Source organism: Euprymna scolopes, chromosome 36 (genome assembly GCF_053919585.1).
Source record: "Euprymna scolopes isolate OS-2025 chromosome 36, ASM5391958v1, whole genome shotgun sequence".
Taxonomy (NCBI): domain Eukaryota; kingdom Metazoa; phylum Mollusca; class Cephalopoda; order Sepiida; family Sepiolidae; genus Euprymna; species Euprymna scolopes.
The window spans coordinates 56,465,996-56,490,775 of record NC_136517.1 but is presented as its reverse complement, the minus strand read 5'-3'; the positions used below and the strand labels follow the sequence as shown (position 1 = coordinate 56,490,775).

Here is a 24,780-nt window from a genome sequence, read left to right as displayed (position 1 = left end):
TCCTTGGTCAATGTGGGGGAAACCCTTCATACTGAGGCAATTACTATTTATTTGAATACTGCCAGAATGCCCCCTTTTTTGGGGGAGCTAGTTTTCCCCCAACATAAAAAACGACCTTTGTGGGAGGTTTAAAAGCAACGACTTTTCTGCAAGTCATCTTTTTGATTGACTACATTTAATTTGAATGCTTTACACTTCCAGTCACGTCATGGAGTAGCGGTAAGACGTCGGGTTTTCTTTCACTTTCTTTTCCACCTTCACGTCAAGGGTTTGAGCCTGCCTGCCTACTACCACTTTTTTTTTTTTTTTTACACCTCCAAAAACCTGGGCAACGCCGGAACCCAGGCTAGTTACTTGATAAAAAGCAATAAATTCCTTTACAAATGTGCTAAAGACAGACATTTGATATATACTTCAGCTTGTATTGTATAGCTTATGTCTATTAGTATCTGAAGCTGAACTGTGTCTGAATCCAAAACTATACTATTACTATCTTTTAATGCTTAATTCAGGGACGGTGCATCTGTTCTGTTATCATGATACGATCTTCCAAGTGATTACCTTTTCCATTATTTGTGAGAGTGGGGTTAGTTTAGTATCTGTTTTGTTGTCATAAAGCCATACTAATCATTATCTTCTCCTTTGGAGTTTTCATACCATCCTCCTTGGTATTACCTCCTTTTTGTTGAAAGGGAGTAGTGTAGTATCATTTCTGTGTCAAACCGTAACCAGTTATATAGTTATGATACCACACTCCCTGGCATTATATCCTACTTCTTTTTTTTTTGGGGGGGGTACTAGTAGTATAATATCTATTCTGTTGTCATGATAATATCCTAAGCATTACCTCCTTTGAATGGAAATAGTGGAATAACTTTTATGGTGATACCACTCTCCCTGGCATTATCTTTTTCTTTTTAAAGGGATAGTAGTGCAGTATCTGTTCATTTGTCATAGCATTCTACTTGGCATTACCTCCTTTTTTATTTAATAGATTCGTTCGTCTTATATACTGGCAAAAATATATGCTGATCGGATATTTTTTTTTTTTGTCATTAAGCAACATATAAACCGACTCCAAAATGATATTCAAATGCAACTGTTGCAATCTTACCAAATGGATTTCCATATTTTTTTTCTGCTCTATTTATGCTGGCTGAGCAATTAGTCACGCATTGTGAGCCAGTTTCACTTGAACCGAAATAGACGAATGGTCACAATTGCTTATGATATTTTGAATTTCTGACTGTTAAAAAAAATAAATAAAAAAATAACAAATAAGAAAAATAACCAATGAAAAAATATATTTTGTAAACGATCAGTCAACTGATACTTGAAAGAAATTGATTTGTTTGCCGATGGAATAATGAACAGAGATTTGTGTAATTGAGTCAACAAACTCAAAAGCTAAAAAAAAAATACTTACATAAGTACACATCTTGAAAAAAAAAAAAAAAAAAAAAAATTTCTATTCGAATATAATATAAACACAAAGTTCTTTTAAATGGCTCAATAGTGCAAGACTAGAGCTATAAATATACATAATTTTTTTACCAGTTTATTCTGCACTGGGAACAGAAACTTATGTTCGTCCAATAAGTTTGTTTATTGATTATAAAAGCAAATAATTGTTTCGGCCCATACTGATATTATATATATATATATATATATATATATTAGTGGAGGGAAAGGGGGGGGGAACACCCGACTTTGACCGGTTGTAAAATACGCTTAAATATGATATTTTAATTTGTCCAGATTTCATGTATATTATTATAGTCATGATTTCAAAAGTAAAAAAAGTATTTCGGTGCTATCAGCTAGAATCGAAACCAAAAACAAAACTGTAGCATTCAAAGCTGGTGACGTTACCACTGTACCAACGTGACACGCATATGAACTGATTAAAAATAAACTAAAGTGAATGTACAAAATGTGTAATGATATTTTCAATTTTAACCCCTTAAAACTATTTTAACCAGTTAAAGAACGGTCCATAAAAAAATTTAATGATTTGAGGCCCCTAGCACCACTCTGCAACTTTTAGTTTCAGAAGAGATATAGTTTGAAAATATGGAGACAGACACAGGCATAGTGAGTTTCATAAATTATCTATAAATATAAAAGCGAAAATGTGTGTATGTATGTGTGTTCGCTTTTTGTGTATGTCTGTAAAAGGCTTTTTTTCGCTGACTTCTCGGTCGGTTGATTCCTTCTTAAAACTTTTTATATCACGTCTAAATGATAATATCTACGAGTTAACAACGGGGGTCGCCTGTCTATTTAATTTGCTCGACTTTGAAAAGATAAATATTCAACATTTTTCGACTGCTGCATGTGCATTAAACTTCTTCGTATGATAAAAGCGAAACTAATTCTGGCAGCAGGGTTCCGGTCGTGATCGCCGGAAATGTCCGAAAGCAATCAGCTTTGATTGATGTGGAGTTTCTCCTTATATCAGACAATTGCTATTCAATTTGGATAATCCCCTTTTTAAAACAAAAAAAAAAAATAAATTCTGCCACGCAGTAAATAAAATACTGCCCTGCAGTCAAAGTTGACCTCATTAAGTACGGCCACCTGCCAAGTTTTAATACTGAAATAAATTCAAACATGTTTCCATTATTATTTAGTGGTGGCCCAGTGGTTAACGTCGCACGTGTTTTTTTTCACACTTTGATTTCCAACTTCAACTCAAGGGCTTGGGTTCGATCCTTCATACTTACCTACCAAAACTTTTTATTTTTATTTTAACCCCCCCCCCCAGACACAAACACCCGGGTGTTTTGATTTACCTAAAATCACACACACCTCCAAACACCCGGGCAATGCCGGGTAACACCTGCTAGTATATATAAGTCACTTTGTGGGTGGGTGTGAGTTCCTTCATCATAGGTCCTGAAACGGCTGAGCCTATCTTTTGCAAATTTCATACAAAGGTAATTTATATGTCTGGCAGTGTTCTTAGATATGTTTTGTACAGAAATTCATCCAATAAGTATCAAAAATCGAAAAAAATCCGATCTTAAAAACAAATTTTCTCCTTTTATAGATAAAAAAAGAAGACTTTTACAAGGGAACATTTCATGTTACACTGACCAAGGGAAATTCTTTTTTTATCCATAAAAGAAAGACTATGTTTAAGATGATTAAGCCCAAATATCAGCTGATGTGATATTATAAACAAACACAGACGGAATTTGATAAATGACATTTTTTTTTTACAAATTAGTCCAACAGGCAAATTATTCCTTGTAATATATATTCCGATGGACAAATTAATCAATAATGGATTGATTCTATAATACATATGCAATCTGCATACATTAAAATATCATGTTAAAGGTTATTGTATGACTGGGCACGCTGCGTGGTCAGCTATATATATGTGGTATGGGCCTTCAGTGCTAAAATATGCATAAAAATAGAACGAAAAAAGTTACCTTCACCTGGGGCTAATTTTTCTGCAAAAAGTTTATTCATTTATAACTAGAAGGCTTTTGTTTAGACGATGGAACCATGGTACACCCAATAAACACTAATGTATAATTTTTAAGTAAAATACTTTATATTAACTCTTGACTCTTCAATCCAGCATGATTTTATAATAATTATTGATTTTTCAACTAACTTACGATGCATATCATATAAATATAATTGTGTGCTTATATAAGCAATAAACTTTTTAAATGAATACGAGTTTCTGTTCCCATTGAATAATAAAGCAATAAAATAATCAAGTGTGTGTGTGTGTATATATATATATATAGAGAGAGAGAGAGAGAGAAAGAGAAGTTAATGGATAAAAAAAAAATTAAATTATTTTTCGAATCATCAAATCTTCAAAGACAAGGATAATCTAATGTATTCCCTAATTCATGGAGTTTTAAAAATTTGTACTTTTCTCAACAGAGGAAATAAATAGACCAGTAGTGTAAAAGAAACATTTCTGAAACAATGATAAAAATCGATAACTTAGAATTTGCAGTCATGGAAACTGATTGTAGGAGTCGGAAAGAAGGTAGAATCCATAATGAACAAACACAATCCAACGGTAAATCCAGTCTGTAATTTTGTGAACAGTATAAAAATTGAAAACTTCTGCGATCATTATTATATTGATTATAGAAACAAACAATTCTGTAAGTATAAATGAATAATTATTTAATTATAATAATCAAGCCCCTTTAAGAAGACTGTCATTGTATTCGCCTAAATTCAGCGTTTAATAGTTCTTAATTCTCTTCATTCTCGTGGCAATTGTTTGGTAACCCTGAGGTAGAGGCTCTGCAAATGGAGTGAAAGGTGGCTGAATTCAAATCTCATGACTGGCAGGAATTGTTACCCTACACTGATGATTGCGTAAGCATGAAACACTAGTGTCTGTAGGTATAAATGAATAATTATTATTTAATTATAAGAAATTAATATATATATATATATATATATATATATCTCAATGCTAGAAAATAGATGTGTATTTCCAATTTCTCTATTGCATATATATATAGTCCTGGTTAAAATCATAAGACCACTTAAGAAAGTAAGCGTTTACGCATATTATCGAATTTTTAATCAAACAAATGGTTGAAACCATTGCCAAAAGGGAAAATATGATGGAAAAAATGAAATCTGCTTCATTCGAAACCTTAACCCTGATCTAATAATTATTTTTTAAAAAACAAACATTTTCACCTGGTCAAAATGATAAGACCACTTTAATAAAATCGGCTAGTTTTGAAAAAATGAATACGAAAAGCTTTCTATGTTACTAAAAGCAACTTGTTAGTGGATAAAAAACATCTTACTAAATTATAAATGGCAAAAGGGAAACCATTATCAGAGTTTGAGAGAGGAAGGATCTTTGAGCTTAATAGGGGTGGACTCTCCCATAGATCCATTGCAAACGAAGTGAATCGTAGCAAAACGGTCATCACAAATTTTTTAAGAAATCCAGATCAATATGGGCACAAAAAGAGTCCAAGTCGACCAAAAAAAATAATCCCATCACTGGGTCGCCGTATTAGGAGTTTAAAAAAAAAAAAAAACTCCAGTATGAACTCAAATCGATTGAAAAGCCAAACAGCAGCAGAATGTAGTCCTAAAACCACCAGAAGGTTTCAATCATTTAAAGCGACTGCAGAAACCACGTCTTCTTGAACAGTACAAAACTAACCGACTTAACTATGCCGCCAAATACCAGACTTGGGATGAAGAGAAGTGGGAAAATGTAATTTTCTCCGATGAGAAAAAGTTTAATCTAGATGGTCCAGATGGATTTCAACACTAATGGCATGATAAAAATTTGCCCAAAGAGACTTTTTCAACTCGGCGTAGTGGAGGAGGGTCTTTAATGATCTGGGGTGCTTTCTCGTCAGCTGGGACCCTAAAGTTGCAAGTAGTGAAAGGCCGGCAAACATCATTGAGTACATTTCAATGCTTGAAAATGCTTCTATCAGGACTGAAGGTCCATGTCTGTGTGGAAGAAATTGGATTTTCCAACAAGACAACGCTGCGATACACACTTCTCGACAAGCACGAGAATACTTTTCTTCAAACAATATAGAATTGTTAGATCATCCAGCATGTTCTTCGGACCTCAATCCCATTGAAAATCTTTGGGGATGGATGGCAAAAGAAGTGTTCAAGGATGGAACCCAGTATGATTCGATAAAGGAACTTTCTGATCCAGTTTTCAGTACATGGGATAAAATTCCTTCGCAACTGATAAAAAACTTAGTCGCAAGCATGCCAAAGAGAATTTTTTAAGTAATTCGTAATAATGGAGGCTATACTAACTACTGAGACCCTTTTTAGTAATTTATAATTGCCTTTTGTTAGATAAATTATCAGTGGTCTTATCATTTTGACCAGGCGAAAATGTTTGTTTTTTAAAAAATAATTATTAGATCAGGGTTAAGATTTTGAATGAAGCAGATTTCATTTTTTTCCATCATATTTTCCCTTTTGGCAATGGTTTCAACCATTTGTTCGATTAAAAATTTGATAATATGCGTAAATGCTTATTTTCTTAAGTGGTCTTATGATTTTGACCAGGACTGTGTATGTATATATATATATATATATATATATATATATATATATTAAAGCTGACACTATGTGGATATTGCTCAGATTATTTTCGATCTTTTGAGGAAATTCGGGAGGTAGGTAGCCCTGCTTGCATAGATCATATAATTATATATATATATATATATATATATATTTGTTGTTGTTGTTTTTCAAACAATGAATACGGTTAATATTGGCTTCGCCTCGAAGCTCGTTTTTTGTTTTTATTTATTTAGAAAGTTGCCCATAATTTGTTTGGACGTATATATAACATTTTTATTTATTTATTATTTTTTAAAACAGTAATCTATGTACACGCGTGTTTCGAGTTAACTAACTCTCATCAGCGTAGCTCGACTGTTTCTAGAGATCAAACTTCAGACCATGTTTCCATAGTTCGGCGCCTTAACCTTAATATATATATATTGTAAGTTAGTTGAAAAGTCAATAAAGTGCTCGACTGTAGATTCTACAAGAGCTGATATAAAGTATTTATTTAAAAACTACACATTGCAGTATCTGTTGAGTGCACCAGGTGTTCATCAATCTAACTACACAGAGTCTAGGGTAAACACCTATAAAAATCCCTTCTAAGCTAACACTTAAACGAATAATAATCTATAATATAAATCTCACCTGTCTGTTTAAATGTATATATGTAGGTGTGGCTGCTTTAAACTTTCGACACGGTGATGGATTTTCATGAAATCAGTATAGTTTTGAAGCTCAACCCTTCGGCCGTCAAACATCGAAAAATTGGCCAAAAACATTTAATTCCTTCATCCTCAACTCGGCACTTTTCTACAGGGAGGGGTCGCTTTTTTCACCAATATTTTCGAAAGTCATTGCCTCTTCTAGATTGTCTAGCCTTAATTTAAACCTACATCACTTCCGGTTTGGCAATGGGCGCACCAGCAAAGATGTCACGTTTTTTTTTGTTTTTTTCCCCCACTTTCTTTTCCTCCTTCGTGGTATGGGTTTGAGCCTACCTGCCTGCCTACTACCACTTTTTTTCTTTGTTCAATACACACTTTCAAAACACCCGGGCAATGCTGGACATCCAGGCTAGTCATTTATAAGAATGCCTTTAAAATAAAACGTGAATAAAATACAAAAATCATATCTCCCTCTCTTGAACAAATAATAACAACAACAGAGCTCTTTAGGAACACGGTATATCTCATACAGAGAAATACAAAAAAAAGTGAGCAATGCTTATCTTGAAACTGAGTGTTTTTTCCTTCCACTTTTTCTATGAGTTTTTGCTAACTGAAAGGTGCTGAAGAGTTGGTTTACAATTATAAGTGAGTTTCTACCTTTGCATAGATCGATGAAACGCTGATACAGCCAAACAGACATTGTAATGTATAGTTTTTAAATAATATATATAACGGTAATATTTTTTCAATAAATATTAGCAATTGCATAGCATAATCACATTGACACACCGGTTCCTGCCAGATCATCGAAGTTAAGCAACGTTGAGCTTGGTCAGCATTAAAATGGGTGACCATTTGAGCAATCCAGGTGCTGCATGTGCTCTTTGCTTATCTTGGCATTGTTTCCAGTCGTCCTGGACTTCTCCTTGCCACTGAACTCAAACAGTGCTGATTCAGAATAAGTGTGGTTGGTGATTGCGCAACCCTTGCCTCATAATTACACACACACACACACACACACACACACACACACACACACACACACACACACCCTGACAGGGGATATCCACAGTCTTTTGAGACTGAACGGAGGCTTCCATTAGAAATTTCTTTTGTATCTACAGACCTCAACGTTTCATGCTTACATGTTGGAACTGACTATCTCTGCCAGTTAGATTTGAATCCAAATCCATGACTTGTAAGAATTGTGGAAAAGCAAGTACCTACAAATGCCAAATCAGCAGGCATGCATAATAAACAGTCAAAAAGTATTCAACAACAGGAAGTTGGAATAATGCATTTTCTCCAAGGTTTACCGCCTTTTCTTAATCCCCTAAAGAGGTCCCAACTTCATTTTTTTAAAGGGGCTATAATTTTTAAAAATAAATATTAATTATTTTTCTACTGATTGAAAACTTTCTTCGACTAGCTTTTTTGCATCTTTCTTCACGACATCAAGTTCAGAATAAACTTCTGACCCAAAATGCAAATTATTTTCTTTTATTGACTTAGTCAAATCAACTTGATTTACATAAATACATCTCTGAACTCACTGCTCCAGATTTCTATATACTTATATATAAAACGCATTTTGTCTGACTGAATATGTTCCCTATAGACTCCAAAATGCCTTGGCCAATTTAAAAAAAAAAAATCTATCACTGCACAAGCAGAAGAACCCAACATGAAAAAGTTTATATTTTTGATAAAACAGGGGCATGTTCGAAATGAATGTTGTTTCTGTTTAAAGCACAATTGAACTATAATACTTGACTTTTGCATTTAAACTTTAATTGCTTTAAACATAATAGATGTTTTAAAACTAAAGTCGCCTATAGAACTGCCATTAATCACTGCAAAAGGATTATAGAACATGTGAATTTTGTATGCTTAATCCATCAAGCCCAAAGTAGAACACAGGCTTGGTTCTCATGAGTTTTGGTGAATAACAAACAAGGTCCTAAATAGATGCCTGTCCTCGATTCCGGCCATTATCAACAGACCCAATGTGATTTCGTCAGCATCTAAAAAAGCCAAACTCTTTGTCAAGAACTTTGCAGCACACTCAACCCTATGCGATCAGGGCCACCTACCTCCCGAATTTCCTCTCAAGACTGAAAATAATCTGAGTGACATCCACATATCTATTTGTGATATTGCCAAACTCATCAAGGACCTTCATGCCAGCAAAGGAACTGATATTTCACTTATAGTACTCAAAAACTGCAATCAGAACTAGCACGCATTCTTGCAAAGCTGTTTAATTGATACCTAAAAGAGAATTGCTTCCCAACCCCCTTGGAAAACCTCATTAGTTTGCTCAATATTTATAAATTGTGGAGATCAGTCTTCTGCATTTCAATTAGTCTTCTGTGTGTCATGAGTAAGTTGCTTGAATCAATGTTAAATAGATAAATTGTCAACCATCTCAGCAAAAATAACTTACTGATAAGCAATATGGTTTCAGCCCAGCAAGATTGACGGCTGATGTATTGACTAATTTCACATAGGATCAGTGAATCTATCGACGGGGGTTTCCTCTCAAGAGTAATAGTTCTTGACACATCAAAGGTATTTGATGGGGTTTGGCATAAAAAAGTCTACTTCACAAGATTTCCAGCTATGAAATATCTGGAAAGGTCTTCTCAACCATTTAACCTTTTCTTTCCGATAGGCTTATACAAATAGTCATCAATAGGCAAAAGTCTGAAGCATAAAGTATCGATGCTGGCATGCCTCAAGGATCCATCCTGGGCCCAATTCTCTTATCTTCATCAGTGATCTCCCAAACCACATTCTAAGTTCATTCGTCAACATATACACAGATGACACTACGGTCTGTGGCAACACTTCAAAGGCCAACAATGACCAAGACTTCTGAGTCTCTCTCTCTCCTCAAGCCTTGAACATGTGATGCAATGGAATAAAAAGTGGCTGGTTAATTTTAACGCATCCAAAACCAAATTTTTATCATTTAACTATAAACACTAGTTCCCACTTGGTCCTAATGAATGGCTCTCGTCTAAAAGAGGTTCCCTGTTTTGACAAACTTTTGGGTCTGATCTTCACTCCTCACCTGAAATGGAAGATTTACATCAAATCTGTTGCTAATGTCACTGGAAAAATGGTTGCGTCTTTATCATTCAAGAAAGTATCTAACTCCTAATGCAATCCTCTAGCTGTATAAGAGCCTAAGAATGTGTCCTAAAATGGAGTACTGTTCCATATCTGGGCAGGAGCTGCTTGAAGTACCCTAACCTGTCGACAAAATTCAAAACTGGCTTTTAAACCTAGTAGGTGATGCCCTTTTCTGTTCCCTACAACCGCTTTCCCACAGAAGAGACGTCACTGCTATATTGTTATTTTCATGGCAAGTGCTCATCTGAGCTCCAATCTATGGCCACATCTTGCCACACTTTCACAAAAGATACTCGTCTAGTTACAACAACCATTAAGTCCCCACCCCCAATTCACTCTTTCTGTGCCTAAATCTAAACGCAAATTCCATAAACAAAGCTGCTTTTCCAGAATTGCCTGCCTGCAAAACTGTTCCACTCCCGTTTTCCAGCTGACTACAATATGGTTGTCCTCAAGTCAAATGTAAACAAGTTCTTGTTGAGCTGCCCCCTAAATAATCCATTTCTTCCCTATTTCCACCACTTACTATTAATATGCTATTGTCTCAGTGACTACTAAACACTAATTAACTCTTATCTTCGAGTGGCCTTGGGCCTTGATAAGTGGTGAATCCTATGTTAAAAAAAAAAATCTTTATGATGTACATACTCTTAACAGAAAAATGTTATATTCCAAAAATTACATAAATTGATTAAGTTCTTTATATATATATATATATATATATATATATATATATATATATATATATATATATATATATACACACACACACACTAGCAGGCTGCCCGGCATTGCTCCGTTATAAAATATGCTTAAATATAATATTTTGATTAATGCAGATTTTGTATTTATTATTATACTAGCAAAAGTACCCGTCATTGACTGGGTTCAAAAACAGCCTACAGAAAATGGACTCTGATTTATGAAAGTATGATAGGTTATGAAAAGGAAGGGTTGTAAAGAGATAACTTCAAATTTGGGGCTATCAAAACCAAAGCAAAATATGATGAAAGTAAAAATAAAATAGATAAGCCCCATAATTTATTATACCATACCTGTTCACACTGAAACACTTATCACAATATTCTGTGGATCTATATTAAAAAACCTTGTTAAACTTTGTGACATATTTCCATTCTATGGAGGTCAGGTGCAAACGAACACCCCATAATTTTATTATACCATATTTCTTCAAACTGAAACATAATTATCAAAGTATACTTACGCAGATAGATATGAAAAGTCTTTATTAAAGTTTGTGCCTATTTCCATTCTATGGAGGCCAGGTGCGAACGCAGACCCCACAATTTTATTATACCATCCCTATTTAAGTTAAAACATACTTATCAAAGTATTATTATGTACATCTATATCAAAAACACTTGTAAACGTTTTTTTTTTTTAATTTTTAAATTTTTTATTTCCATACTTTATGGACCAGGCACGTATGCAGACCCCACAATTTTAATGAATTATCATTATGCCAGATCAAACATACCCATTCCTGTGTCTCGATACATCTATCATTATATGTGATCAGTTTTCTATAATAGTCAACCATATAGGAGCCTATTCATGACCAGACACACACACAGACGTTCAGCTTTATATTATAGATTATATTATATTGGATCCAATATATAGTACTGATTTAAAAAGTTATAAAAAAACAAAAAAATGACTTGTGTATCACCAAGAATCAAAACCAAAATGTTTAGCTTACGATTTATTTCTTTGATGTAAATACCTGAACTATGAAGACATATTTGCTGAAATGCTAAAAATTTAAACATGAAATACTAGCTACTACGTTACGCATACATATTCACAATGCTGTCATTCGACCTTCACCTCGCAAATTCATTTTTTTTTAATTTACACTTTTGCACCAATTTTCGACAGCTAAAACTCAAATATAAAGTTTTGCATTGGTTCGAATACCCTATATATTAAGTTTCATGTCTGTAGAATAAAAAATGACAGAAGTTTGGTTGGCAAAATTTTTTAAACAAATATATATATATGCATACATAAATATACATAGAAAGAGGTTTGTGTTCACTATAACTTTTTTACACACATATTTAATCAAATATAAATCATGTAGAATATCTGCATGAATATAATTACACGTAATAGTCAACTAAAGATGATTATCCCATAAGAAAACCGGAAAAACTAATAGGGAATCAATTAAAATGAATGTTTAAAAGAATATGTAAATTAGCTAGATCTTTTGCTAGTGAATGCAATTCCAGAGCTCACACATAAAGTTGCATTTTCTTTTTAATAAATAGAAAAAAAAGAAAAAAGGTTTTTAATATGAATATCAATACACACACACACACAAAATTTATTGGAGTATATATATATATATATATATATATATATATATATATATATATATATATATTATATATATATATACTGGCATGATACCCAACGTTGCCAGAGTCGACATGAAATTCAGGTTCGCCACACCTGCTATACTAGGAATATTGACCAGGTTTTCATTATTATATGTCAACTGTATCATTACCCAACAAAAATTTCAAAAATAAAAGAACGAATAAAAACATGAAAAAATTCATTAAAAAAATCGATGTCAGTAAAAATAAAATAAATTAAACATGATATCAATATAAATTAAATTTAAATAATAAACAGAAATAGAAAACTTAAAATAATTCTCTCATTATAAACAATAACTAATACACCGCTATTTAATAAAGTTGATTTTCCTTAATGTAATATGCAAATGACGTCACCTCTTTAATCTTATATTTTGCAATAATCATAGTATATATAGGAATGAATCATATGATAAAGTAATGGATTTTTGTATATATTAATCAACTTGTGAACAAACAAACAAATAGACCGGAATACAAATTTATATATATATAGATACATATACAAAGAAAATAATTTTGAAACCACTTTAAGTGAACGAATGTGAAATTATTAGCATTGCAAGGTTGATCTCGCAAGTTTGAATTATTGAAGATTTATCTGACCTTGTTCTTATTTTCAAAATGGTGACATGAGACAATCTTTCTTTGCTTACTCATAATTAAATTTCCAGTTGACGACAATATGGTCGCCTTCAAGTCCAATGTAAACAAGTTCTTGTTGAGCTGCTACCATACACTCATTAATCCTTATCTTCAAGTGGCCTTGGGTCTTTATAAGTGGCAACTCACATGTCAAAAAAAAATCTACGTCATTATATAAAAAAGTATTTTATAAAATCCACAATAGGTTCTCTACAGTGCAATGAATAAAAGTATTAGAAATGTGAAACATTCGTTGATCCTCATTCAATCCTGGGCAATATAGAGTCTCCTTGCAAGTGTTAAAATAAAAACACCACGAATCATCTCTGCTAATGCTGGTGTTCATTTAATGAGGTCTCGTTGCCTTTCCCAGTAAATCGTGCAAAACACATGTTCCTTGCCACATTCATTACAATACCTCATTTGCAGCACCCATGTATGTAAAGGCAGCTGGCAAAGATTTATTTACTTGTTTCACAATGCAGCAAAAGTAGACACAAGATCAGGTTATACTAGGAAATCCAGTTACAGACAAAAAAAAAAAAATGCAGTCTAGATGGGTTCAAAATTTGCCAAGATTGATCCTGTCTGCATTTCCCAGTGAAAACGCCTTAGTTGATTGGCAGTAACTAATCTTGTAAAGAAAGATGTAATGCCTGGGTGGTTGCTCGGTTTGAGACTTTGATCTGAGTTGTGACAGAAAATAAAACCCCAGAGTAAGTTTTAAAAATAAAAAATAATTCCAACATGCAAAAATTGCTCATTCTGATCTCTGACACCCTACTTTACAGATATGGAGTTGGATTTTTTTTTTTTTTTTTTTTACAAGGGAGTCACTGAAGGCCATTGGAGGATAACAGTCAATGAGTATAAACATTTAAAGGGTGCATGGATGGTGTACTTACAATATCTGGGTTGACAATTAAAAATATAATCTTCTCTAAGACTTGCTGACTGGTCAAAAAGAAATCTATTCTTCAAATCCCAAACACAAAGCGGTCATTTAGAGTTTAATCTTTAGTCAAAAACCTCACTATCACCTGTGTATGTTCCATTTCAATTTTTGACTCCTCTCCCCACTTCTTACAAATGTACATTCAGAGATTCTGGTCACATGACTTCTTTTCAAAAGATAAAATAGTTTTAAATCAGTCTTTTTTTGTAAGCACAAAATTTTTGAGTCCTGATGACAAGAAAAAAACCCAAAAAACAAACAAAAAACAACTGAACTTGTCTCTACCGGCAAATATATTTTTCTTTCTTTCACTTAAGGAATATTTTTACTCAGATTTTTGTTTTGTTTTTATTTAACCATATTTAAAAATTTATTGGCTTATATTCTTTTTTTTTTTTTTTATTAAACTAATATATGAAGTTATTTTGTCGGATTTTTCTTGTTAGACCTAAATAACAAAGCATCTAACTAGCTATGTCTTCATCTTTTATCTTTGTTCTTGACACTAAAAAAAATCTAATTCAGTTTAGTTCTTTTCTGAATATAATTATTCCTATTAGGAAGATTATTACAATGAAAACAATTTTAAATAAGGATCTAAAAGCCTCAAAATACAAAGAAGATAATTTCTATTTAACTTAAAATGTAAAAAAATGATCTCCGTTAGAATTTGAGCCCCCTCCCGCTGTCTCAGTGACTTAATTAAACATTATCATTGTTTTTGTTTGTTATATTTTTTTTTGCAAGTGAAGAAATCCTATGAATCCATATTGCTATGGTTTAAATACTAGAGTAGAGCAGACTCAAGCCTTGCTTGTGCAACTAGTCTCCTAGACTAGTTGCACAAGCAAGATGAAAAAACACCAGCCCTTCTCTGCTTATCTTAGCATTGTTTTCAGTCATTTTGAATATTTTTCTCACCACTGGATTAAAAAAATACCGGTCCATAATGAATGTGGTTGGAGATCGCACAACTTTTGCTTCAGTATTGACTCCCCACACAAGCACTTTTACAGAGGCTATCCATTGTCTCAAGACTAAAAGGAGTTCATAAGAATGAATAAAGCCTGTTTCGCATTAAAAAAAAAAAAGTTTTATACTATCAGATATTCTTCCCCTTTTTTTCTCTATATAGTATAAAGTTTACCCGAAATTGCTTGGGGTAAAAATGTAATATTTCTATTACAACTTCTTTCTTTCTAGCGTTCTTTCTGCTGTGGCTTCCCCTATCTCTCCAGCTCATTATTCTCTCTGCAAATACACTCACACATAACCATACGCACACTTTTATAGATTCCTTGAGAAACAAGTCAGCATAAGGGAATCAACTCCTTGATATAAAAAGTGTTACTTCCCTTCCTGGTTGAAAAACAGACCCCTTATTGAAATCTGCACTAGTTTAGAGTCAAAGAATGATTTTTTCCAAAATTTTTGGGTATTATTCAACCAAGGCAACACCGATCAAAAAAATACCAATATTGTGGGCATTTGTTTTGTTGTATTTTACTTTTAACCAGACAACTGACATTTATATTATAGACTAGCAGGGTTACCCGGCGTTGTTCGGGGCAAAAGTGTAACATATTTCTATTAAAGCTTCTATCTCTCTATACTCTAATTTTCTTTCTCCTCTACCCAACGTATTCCTCTCTAGATGGACACACCCACACCTCTCCTTTATATAATAGATTCTTTGAGTAATCAGTCGGTATTTTCTTTCCAAATTCATAAATAACACTGAAAAACTGACACCCCTGATGAAACCTGCCCCCCCCCTCCCAGTAATGTTTTCTAAATTTCTCTTTATATAATTTAGATTATGCATATACTTTCTTTACTCAACATCACCCATTTATACTTATTTTATTTCAATTAATAATTGTGACTAAAATAGTTCTTCACCTGCAAAAAAGATTTTGCAACTTAAAAATATAAATAAATAAATAAGCCATTAATTTTTCCTTCCCACCCTATCAAAATAAAAAGTTTTGTGCTTAAAAAATAAAACTGAAAGAAATTAAACTGAAAATTGTGACTTAGCAAGTTGATGTCTTGTCAATTTGTCCATTGAAGCACTGTTATTAATGCGCACATCAAAAAGCATGTTATGTCCTGTGAACATATAACAAAATAGAACAGTTGGAAATAAGTCATATGCCACCCACTATAATTATGCAATTCCAACAGCTACATACCTAGAAAATGGAGCTATTAAACCTGACACAGTGATACGAGACAAGAAGAAAGAAGCAACCTTAGAAGTCAGTGTCCCCAATGATGCTTGGTTAAACAGAGCTGAGAGGGAAAGGTAACGAAATACCAAGGTTTTATGCATAACATTAAAAGAAACTGGAATCTTAGGAAGATTGTTATCATTCCAGTAAATAAACCAGATTCATGAAAAACAATCTCAAAAACTACCTGAAAAATATACCCAGTGAACCAAGTGCAAGAGAGATACAAACGATTGCCATTAAGTAGAATCTTAGAAAGGTCTCTTGGTTGAAATGTATGAGATAGCAGGAGAATGTCTGACATCTAGTACAATGCTCTATCCCCAGCTAAAACAAAATGTTAAGAAAAAAATAAAGTGGAAATGTTATTGTACACAAAGATTAAATAACGTTCACTCAAAGGAAATCACTTATCGAAAAGGGAGGAGGGTATTGGTGATGAAATTTGAAAAATTAACTAATTTGATTTCTTCCAGACTTAACAGTGATACCGGTGACAAGGAGAGGATATGGGACTGTGGGAAAGTTAGCTTTTCCAGCTCTAAATCAAAATAAAAACTCTTGATCAGATTAAATATGAAATTTGATGATTTGATTTTTTTTCTTCTTTAACATGGATTAATATTTATCCAAATTGATTGAGAGAACAGTTTTAAGTATGAACCTTTTATTAACAAGTTTTAAGTATGAACCTTTTATTAACAAGTTTTAAGTATGAACCTTTTATTAACAAAGTTTTAAGTATGAACCTTTTATTAACAAAGTTTTAAGTATGAACCTTTTATTAACAAAGTTTTAAGTATGAACCTTTTATTAACAAAGTTTTAAGTATGAACCTTTTATTAACAAAGTTTTAAGTATGAACCTTTTATTAACAAAGTTTTTCAGGTCAGATGAATAGTAACGTTGGAACGATTAATTGGAATCGAAAGCGGGAACCTGAAAAATCAGAACTTTTGAGGGTATCGGAAAAATTTGTGTCTATTTTCTGATGCCAAGACTATTCTTTTAATTGTATTTTTACTTGATTGTCATTCCCCACAAGTGTATTTTACGTTTGAGAAAATATCTTTACATTTAACATGCGTTTTTACGATAAAAAAAAAAAAAAAAAGCAACGTTATAGCTAAATATTTGGAGATTTATAAAGAATTGGAATCAAAATCAGTAACTGCATCAAAATCAGGAATTTAGTACGGAATCAGTTATAGAATCAGGAAAAATATTGGAATCGTCCTATCATTAATTAGTTCTACACCGATTTTGAGTCATTACAAAAATTAAAATCAAGTTATAATACAAAACCATACGTCTAAAATCTTTATTCCAATTTTAATTCAGATCCTTTGGATGATTTTGATTCTAAAAAAATGTCAAAAATTTAAGGGGTTTTAAGAAATTGAAATTCAGAGAATCTTGTTTAATTGGTGTTTAATGACTATGGATTAAAATTAATACAAATCTGAAATATTTGAATTTTCAAATTGGAGGTTGTGCCCATATATATGCTCCTTAGAAACACTTTAAAATTCTCTAAAAGAAACTGAAATTTGGGAAATAACAGGGTTTTAAGGGGTACATAATATACCTATTGTCAAAATTTCACAAGAATTGGAGATATCTGAATTCACAATGGGTTCCCACATCCTCTTCCCCCCCCCCTCATCTCCCACAAAAAAATAATAAATAAATAAATTAAATATAGCCCACGTTACCTACTGTTATACCTGGCAGTTGTGCTTTTCTTTTACTGGAAATTGCTCAAGACACGGTATGAAGCCATTTGATATACAGGACTAACAAGAACGAAAGATGGTTATTGCAAAGACAGGAGATGCCTATTGAACTTAGTCTTGGAAAGACCAAGGTTGTAGATTTTTTTTTTTTTACATAGGCATCACCACTTATCAAGGCCAAGAGGCCACTCGAGGATAAGTGTTAAAGAGTGCACAGTAGAAATTGGACAATATAGTAACCGTTAGTAATGGAGATTCGGTAAATTTGTTAACTTATATGGAACGGCTCATCAAAAACTTGTTTACGTTAGACTTGAAGACAACCATATTGTAGTCAGCTGGAAAGCAGAAAAACAGAAGACAATTCCATAGGCATGCAGTTCTAAGAAAGAAGCTTTGCTCATGGAATCTACGCTTAGGTTTAGGCACAGATAAAGAGTGGGGGGAAACTAGTGATAGTGTTTTCTGCTAGACGGGTGTTTCTTGTGAAAGTTTGGCAAGGGGAGACCATAGAATGGAGCTCAGGTAGAAGGAAAACAGTGTTTCACAATCTTGCAATCCTTGGAAAGAAGCTACTGGAATAAGCTGTATTACAGCGAGGTATTAAAACTGAACTGATGAAGATCAAGGAGTCAAATGAGCTGAAACAAAGGAAGCAAGGAATAGATCAGGCAATTTTGAAGAATATATGCCATAATAGTATTCATAGAAAAGACTAGGACTAGCCACATAACATCCGTGAGAAAGATTGCTGTAATGAAGAAAGGATGAGATCAATCAAAGTACAGATACGTTTCTGTAATTTATCAAGAATCTTCAAATGGTGCAGAGATTCGCCAACTCAAATATGACAACAGTACTCCATACATGGTTTGATAGTAAATTTGTAGATATAAAGAATAACGTCAGGTGTTAGAAAGTGTTCAGAGTGATTGAGAAAAACAATTTTATGGGAAGCAAAAGAGCAACGGATTTAATTTATGAACGCCAAAAAAAAGTTGATAAAAAAGAAAAACGAAGTTTTAGAGTCGATTTCTAATTGAGAGCAGAGCCTTCCATAAGAATTTCAGAAAGAAAAAGGAGACACCTGCGAATGAAAGACAATGGCCGAGTCTTTACAGGATTAAACAAAACAAACGATTTCTTACCCAAATCCATAAGTGAACCCAGATCAACTTCTAAATCAACTGCATAATTTAACTGATCCGAGGAAGATTGGCGAGAAGCAATACCAGAATAGAGGGTGGTGTCATCAGCATAAAATGCTAATTTTATGAATAATATTCTCTGGAAGGTCATTTATATAGAGGATAAAAAGTGTATGGTCTAGAATAGAGTCTTGAGGAACACCAAATCTGTTGCCAAGGTCGCTGGAAAAATGATGGGATCCTTCTATCGATCCAATAGATATCTATCTGCTGATGCAATACTTTACCTATATAAGAGCCAGGTACATCCAATGATGGAGTATTGCTGTCACATCTGGGCAGGAGCTGTTAGGAAGAACTTATCCTGCCTTGAAAGAGTTCAGAATAGACTTTGTAGCCTAGTGGGGTATGCCCTTTTCTCTTCCCTGCAACCTCCTTCTCACAGAAGAGACATTGCGAGCCTGTCTATTTTATCATTATTTTCATGGTAAGTGCTCGTCTGAGCTCCAATCTATGGTTCCCCCCCCCCTCGCCAAACATTCATGAGAAACTTGTTTGGCTGAAAACACTACCAATAATTCCCCCTACTCTTTATCTATGCCTAAACCTAAACGTGGATTCCATGAACAAAGCTTCTTTCTTAGAACTGCACACCTGTGGAACTCTCTTCCATTTACCTGCTTTCCAGCTGAATACGGCCGTCTTCAAGTCCAATGTGAATAAGTTCTTGATGAGCTGTTTCCCTTAAGTAATCCAATTTTACCAAATTTACACTTCTAACGATTACTATGATATTGTCCGTTTGGCCACTGCACACTCTTTAACCCTTATCCTCAAGTGGCCTGTTGGCCTTGATAATTGGTGATTCCCTTGTAAAAAATAAAACAAACAAAAACACAAAACAAAACAAACACCAGTATTGATAGGATAAGAAAATGAAGATACACCATCCAGAGTTATTTGCAAGCTTCAATCAGAAAGAAAAGACCTAACAATGTCTAATTAGTTGAAGAGTGAATCCTTTGCATATATATATATATATATATATATAAACATATAGATACCTAGCTTATATAGTCATCCACAGAGTATTGTTTCACTGTGTCACAACTCATCAGTGTGGCTAGACCAGCAACTACCTCAAGCCAGGATTGAAACTTGACTGCCTAGGCAATAGTCAGCGCTTCTTACCTATTACCATTTGGCTGCTGCTGAGATGGTATGCGAAATTACAATGTTTTAAACATTGTCTAAACACCTAAGTTTTATTTGTTTACACAAAGAGTATTGTTTTTTATGCTCTCAATAGTTTGTTATTTAACTCCCCAAACTTTTTAAAAATAGAGTATTTTGAGTATTTTTCAGGATAAGATTAAAAACCATAAATATTACTAGTACCATTTTGAAACATACATATATATAATAAATTAAAAAGATAAAGAGTAAAGTTATATAGGAACTTTATTACATTTTCCGATCAATAAGGAGAAAAGAGAAAAAGAAAAAAAACTCTTCAAACCATGACATTGATCTGATAATGTAAAGTTCCTATGCAACTTTACTCCTTACCTTTTTAATTTATTCTATAATTTTCTCATCTTAACCAGGTAGAGCTTATTCTATCCTGATAGGTTTGTCTTATTGAAAATATTTTCTGAGGTTAATATATATATATATATATATATATATATATACACATACTAGCAGGTCACCTGGCGTTGCCTGGTTGTAAAATATGCATAAATATTATAAGCAAAAACATAACGTTAAATTCCTTTCTAAAAAGAAAAATGAAGTAAAAAAAAAAAAAAAAAAAAAAAAAAAAAAAAAAAAAAAAAAAACACGGAAAGAAACTGAGACATGTGCATGCAAATACTGTTTTTTCTAAGTAAAAAAAATACTCCAGCTGAGATCGAAACCAAAACCTAAAAGACAGTGAGTAAAGTACAATAACCATTAGACCAGTGTGACATGATCTTTAAAAAATGTTTTCAAACCAATTTATACTTAACACAAGGAAGCCGTCATGTTTCACGATGCTGCATATGCAGTCCTGAAATGGTTGAAAACAGATAAAAATCCTCCGATGACTCTTAGGTATCAATTTTTCAATTTTGACCTCCTAGCAGCCTTTTATTCTGGATGAAACCAATTAAAAAGTTTTTCAAATGACTGAATACTCTACATATCAAATTTCAAGTTTGTAGATCAAAAATTTGTTGAGTGTATAGGTTGAGAAGTGTCCTCACACACATTCTCACTCTTATAGATATATATTAGGTTTTAGAGGCAGCAAGGTTTAAATTGAACAATATTTTCTTGAATTGTAGATTTGGTAACTATTGGTCGACTTCAACTTGGTTTAGCAGTTAATCATGTGGTTTCAGCAGGGCAGAGTCACATACTAGACAATGGGCAATACTGATTTGATAAACGATGGACTTAACTGGTCACCTCGTTTATGCAATTAAACCCCATTACATTATTTTCTTTGGGAATATGTAAAGTCCCATGTCTACGCTGATAAACCAGATAACATTTGATGTGTTAATGCCAAAATACAGCCTAATTTAATGTGTAAAGTTGTGAAAATTGAACCCGTGTTCTTTGTGTAAACATGATCGGGGTACCTTGCACCATGTACTATCTATGTGCCTGCAATCACTTAATATGATGTACACATGGCGACATAGGTTTTGGAAATAATTATGGAATTGTTGAAAATGTGAGACCGCAAACCAGCAACCTGTTACAGTCAAGGAACCCATAATTCAGTTTCACAAACAGGGTGAATCCTCTGTAAGGAAGGAAAAAAAACTTCTATGAAGCGGCTGAGTGGAATCAATGACTGGAAAATTTCTGTGGATCTCACGATATCTCTACAATTTCCAGTACACATAATCCAAACAGAAAAGCGGCCAAACATTGTAGCATGGTCTAATTCAAAGAAAAGTGTCCTCCTCATAGAATTAACAATCCCCTGGAAGGAAAACCTGGAGAAAGCACACAAACAGAAGAAAAACTGATATGTGCTGACTGCGTGGAAAAAGGTTGGAGATACTTTGTGATTCCTACTGATGTTGGTTGTTGTGGATTTCTAGGATTCTTACAAAAATAGGACTCATGGACCGCAATCTGAAAGTTGCCTCTGATCGTTTTAAGAACACCGCTGAACATGCATTAAGCTGGATTTGGTCAAGAGTGAAATTACTTCAGCATGAACAGATGTTGTAATTTGTTCTTGTTGATCCGGTTTTTTAATACCCTGCCCGGTGGCAAAAGCTGCTTGGTAGCATCAGGAGTGGCAGTACCACCTTGAGCTACTAAAACTTATCACCCTGCGTAGCGGCTGATGAGGGCAGGGTATCGCATATGCTTTTGCATGTTGTATGATAAAAAAAAAAAAAATTTAGTCTAAAGAAGCTGTGAGCATTTTATAAGAAAATACCCAAATAAAATTTGAACAAATGCAGTTTAAATTCCTAAGTAAATACTAACTAAATTCAACATATCACAAAGTTAGCATGTGCATAAGATGACTATCCACAATTACAAAAGAGATTCAATGGTGGTGGAGGTAGTGGGGGAGGGCTTAAAGTCTTCAAAAAGAAAAGAAAAAAAAGAAAAGAAAAGGAATGAAAATAGGGGAACCATTAGCTATTTACCATGTAAATGTTTCCCTCAATAAGAAATGTAGACAGAATCCAGTTACTATTTTACTAATACATAGAAACCAAAGAAATTATGTTATTTTAAGAACTATATATATATATATATATATACACACACACACACACAGAGAAAGTTAAAGCACAAAACATACATTCAAATATAGAAGTTATCTTGAAAGCTGAAAATGGTTTGCATAAATAAAATGGTGACATGATAATTCATTGGAGATGAATTCCATTCCAGCATTCATGAAATTCCAGTGTTTTACAAGTGCAAAAAGAGTGTCTTTTGTATCTAGAAAAAAAAAGACGAAAGTTTTTCTAAATGCATAACTTTACTGGTGTAGCTTTGTTTGTTTTTTTATTAACTTTTAGAAATTGCATAATAAAAATTGAAAGTCTAGTTATGAAAAATTTGAATTCAGAAAGTAATAAATACCCTAAAAATAAAAATAAAATAAAAATACTTTCACTATGAACAAAAAAGTAGATACAGGATGACACACTTAAAAGTAGCTATGATATTTCATGTTATAGGCTAAGTATGTTTTCAAAATTTGTTTTGATGAGAGTTGATAATTCATATTTGGATTATTCGTAATCTGAATAATGCTTTAGAGTGTTATTTTCACATTTTGGTCAATGTAAACTCCGACCTTTTTCCACAAGGGCCCGTTGCGTTATGGATAAAGTGCTTTGTGAAATTCAGTTGTAAATCCTTATTTAATCCACAGGAGTAGCATGATCTCATTCCATCAGCTATGACTGAATGGTTACATTGACCGAAATGTGAAAATAACACTCAAGATGAGAAAGTGATGGTTAAAAGAAAAAAGGACTTGAAGATTAAAAAAAAAATAGAAGAAAGAAAGAATAAGTAAAAAAAAAAAGGGGGGGGGGTAGGAAAAAAAATGAAAACGTGAAGAAAGGCCGAAAACGTGAGGAATAAAAAATATAAAAAATAAATGAAAAATTTGTTTTTAAATAATGTTTCCTTTTTTTTCTAAAGTCACATGCTTAATGCTTATGTAGTGAAAATGGCTAGAGTACATTATTAAAAATGACCTTGAATTTATTTAATAATACAACCATATCTTATGTGGGTGTTTCTCAAAAAGGTTACCCATGCCTGGTCTAGATACTTTTCTCCAATTTCACCCCCCCCCACTCCCACACACACCTTAAAGTAATTAATAATAAAAATTGTATGGATGACTAAAACCACATTTTTATTTCCCAGTTGTTGGTGCACATTTGCTTTAATCTTACAATGAAAACTTTGTGCGGTGCGCGCGCATGGCGATTTGGATCTCAACTAAGTATTAAAAGAAAGTATTGCTTGATCAGTCATTATTACTCAGATTATTTTTCGAATCAAAAGGTATTTATTTTCATTGATGTACTTAAGTTTTCATTATAAATAAACCTTTTCATTACCATGACCCAGTGGACATTTAAAAAGGACTGAAGAAGTTGGCCTTAAATTGCTGGGTATTTCCATATACTCTTACTAAAAATTTCTTTGAACGTTAGAGTTTAGGTTTCATGCTGGGTATTTCCATATATTCATAACAATCAAAGAAAATGATGCAGCTTTGGCTGCTGATCTACACGGTGTTGCAACAAAATCCGACACCTAAAAAAAAAAAAAAAAAAAAAAAAAAAAAAAAATTAAATTAAATACTCTCTAGGCGCTGATTTCGTTGGTTTGTTTTATGGCATGTCAACCCTTTTGGAGTTATTTAATACCAAAATCCAGTAATTTGGGGGAAAGGTTTTAAATACTTCAAATTCGTTATATTTTAAAATATTTATTCATGGGTGTTTGGTTTGGTTTTGTTGTTTTGTAGAGGAAAACTTCTGTTTTTAACTTTGCAGGACATAATTTGAATTTTTTAAAGGAAAAGGAAAAAAGAAAAGGAAATGAGGGTAGGAAAAAAGAAACCGAAAATTAACATCAATGCTTGGTACATTTTAGGAAGCTAGTATCTTCAGACAGCCCGACCTGGTAGCATCTACAGGATGTGCAGAGGAGCATGGTGAAGCCCAGTATAAATGAAATTGCCACCAGATGTCTCAACATCTTCCAGAAAGACTCAGCTCTTTTTCTT

At 33.1% G+C, this 24,780-nt stretch overlaps 1 protein-coding gene across 2 annotated transcripts in view; it reads right to left on the bottom strand.

Annotated features, from left to right (window-relative positions):
• The window catches only part of LOC145260516 (uncharacterized), a 134,349-nt gene that overhangs the window by 74,059 nt on the left and 35,510 nt on the right, over positions 1-24,780 (bottom strand). Inside the window, exon 2 of one of the 2 annotated variants that reach the window (XM_080118650.1) lies at positions 23,876-24,305. The exons of the other annotated variant lie outside the window; for it this stretch is intronic. Within the exon in view, the coding sequence (XP_079974776.1) occupies positions 24,213-24,305 (93 nt within the window). The 3' untranslated portion in view covers positions 23,876-24,212. Of the gene's footprint in view, positions 1-23,875; positions 24,306-24,780 lie in introns of those variants that run through there. 2 annotated transcript variants of the gene reach the window in all.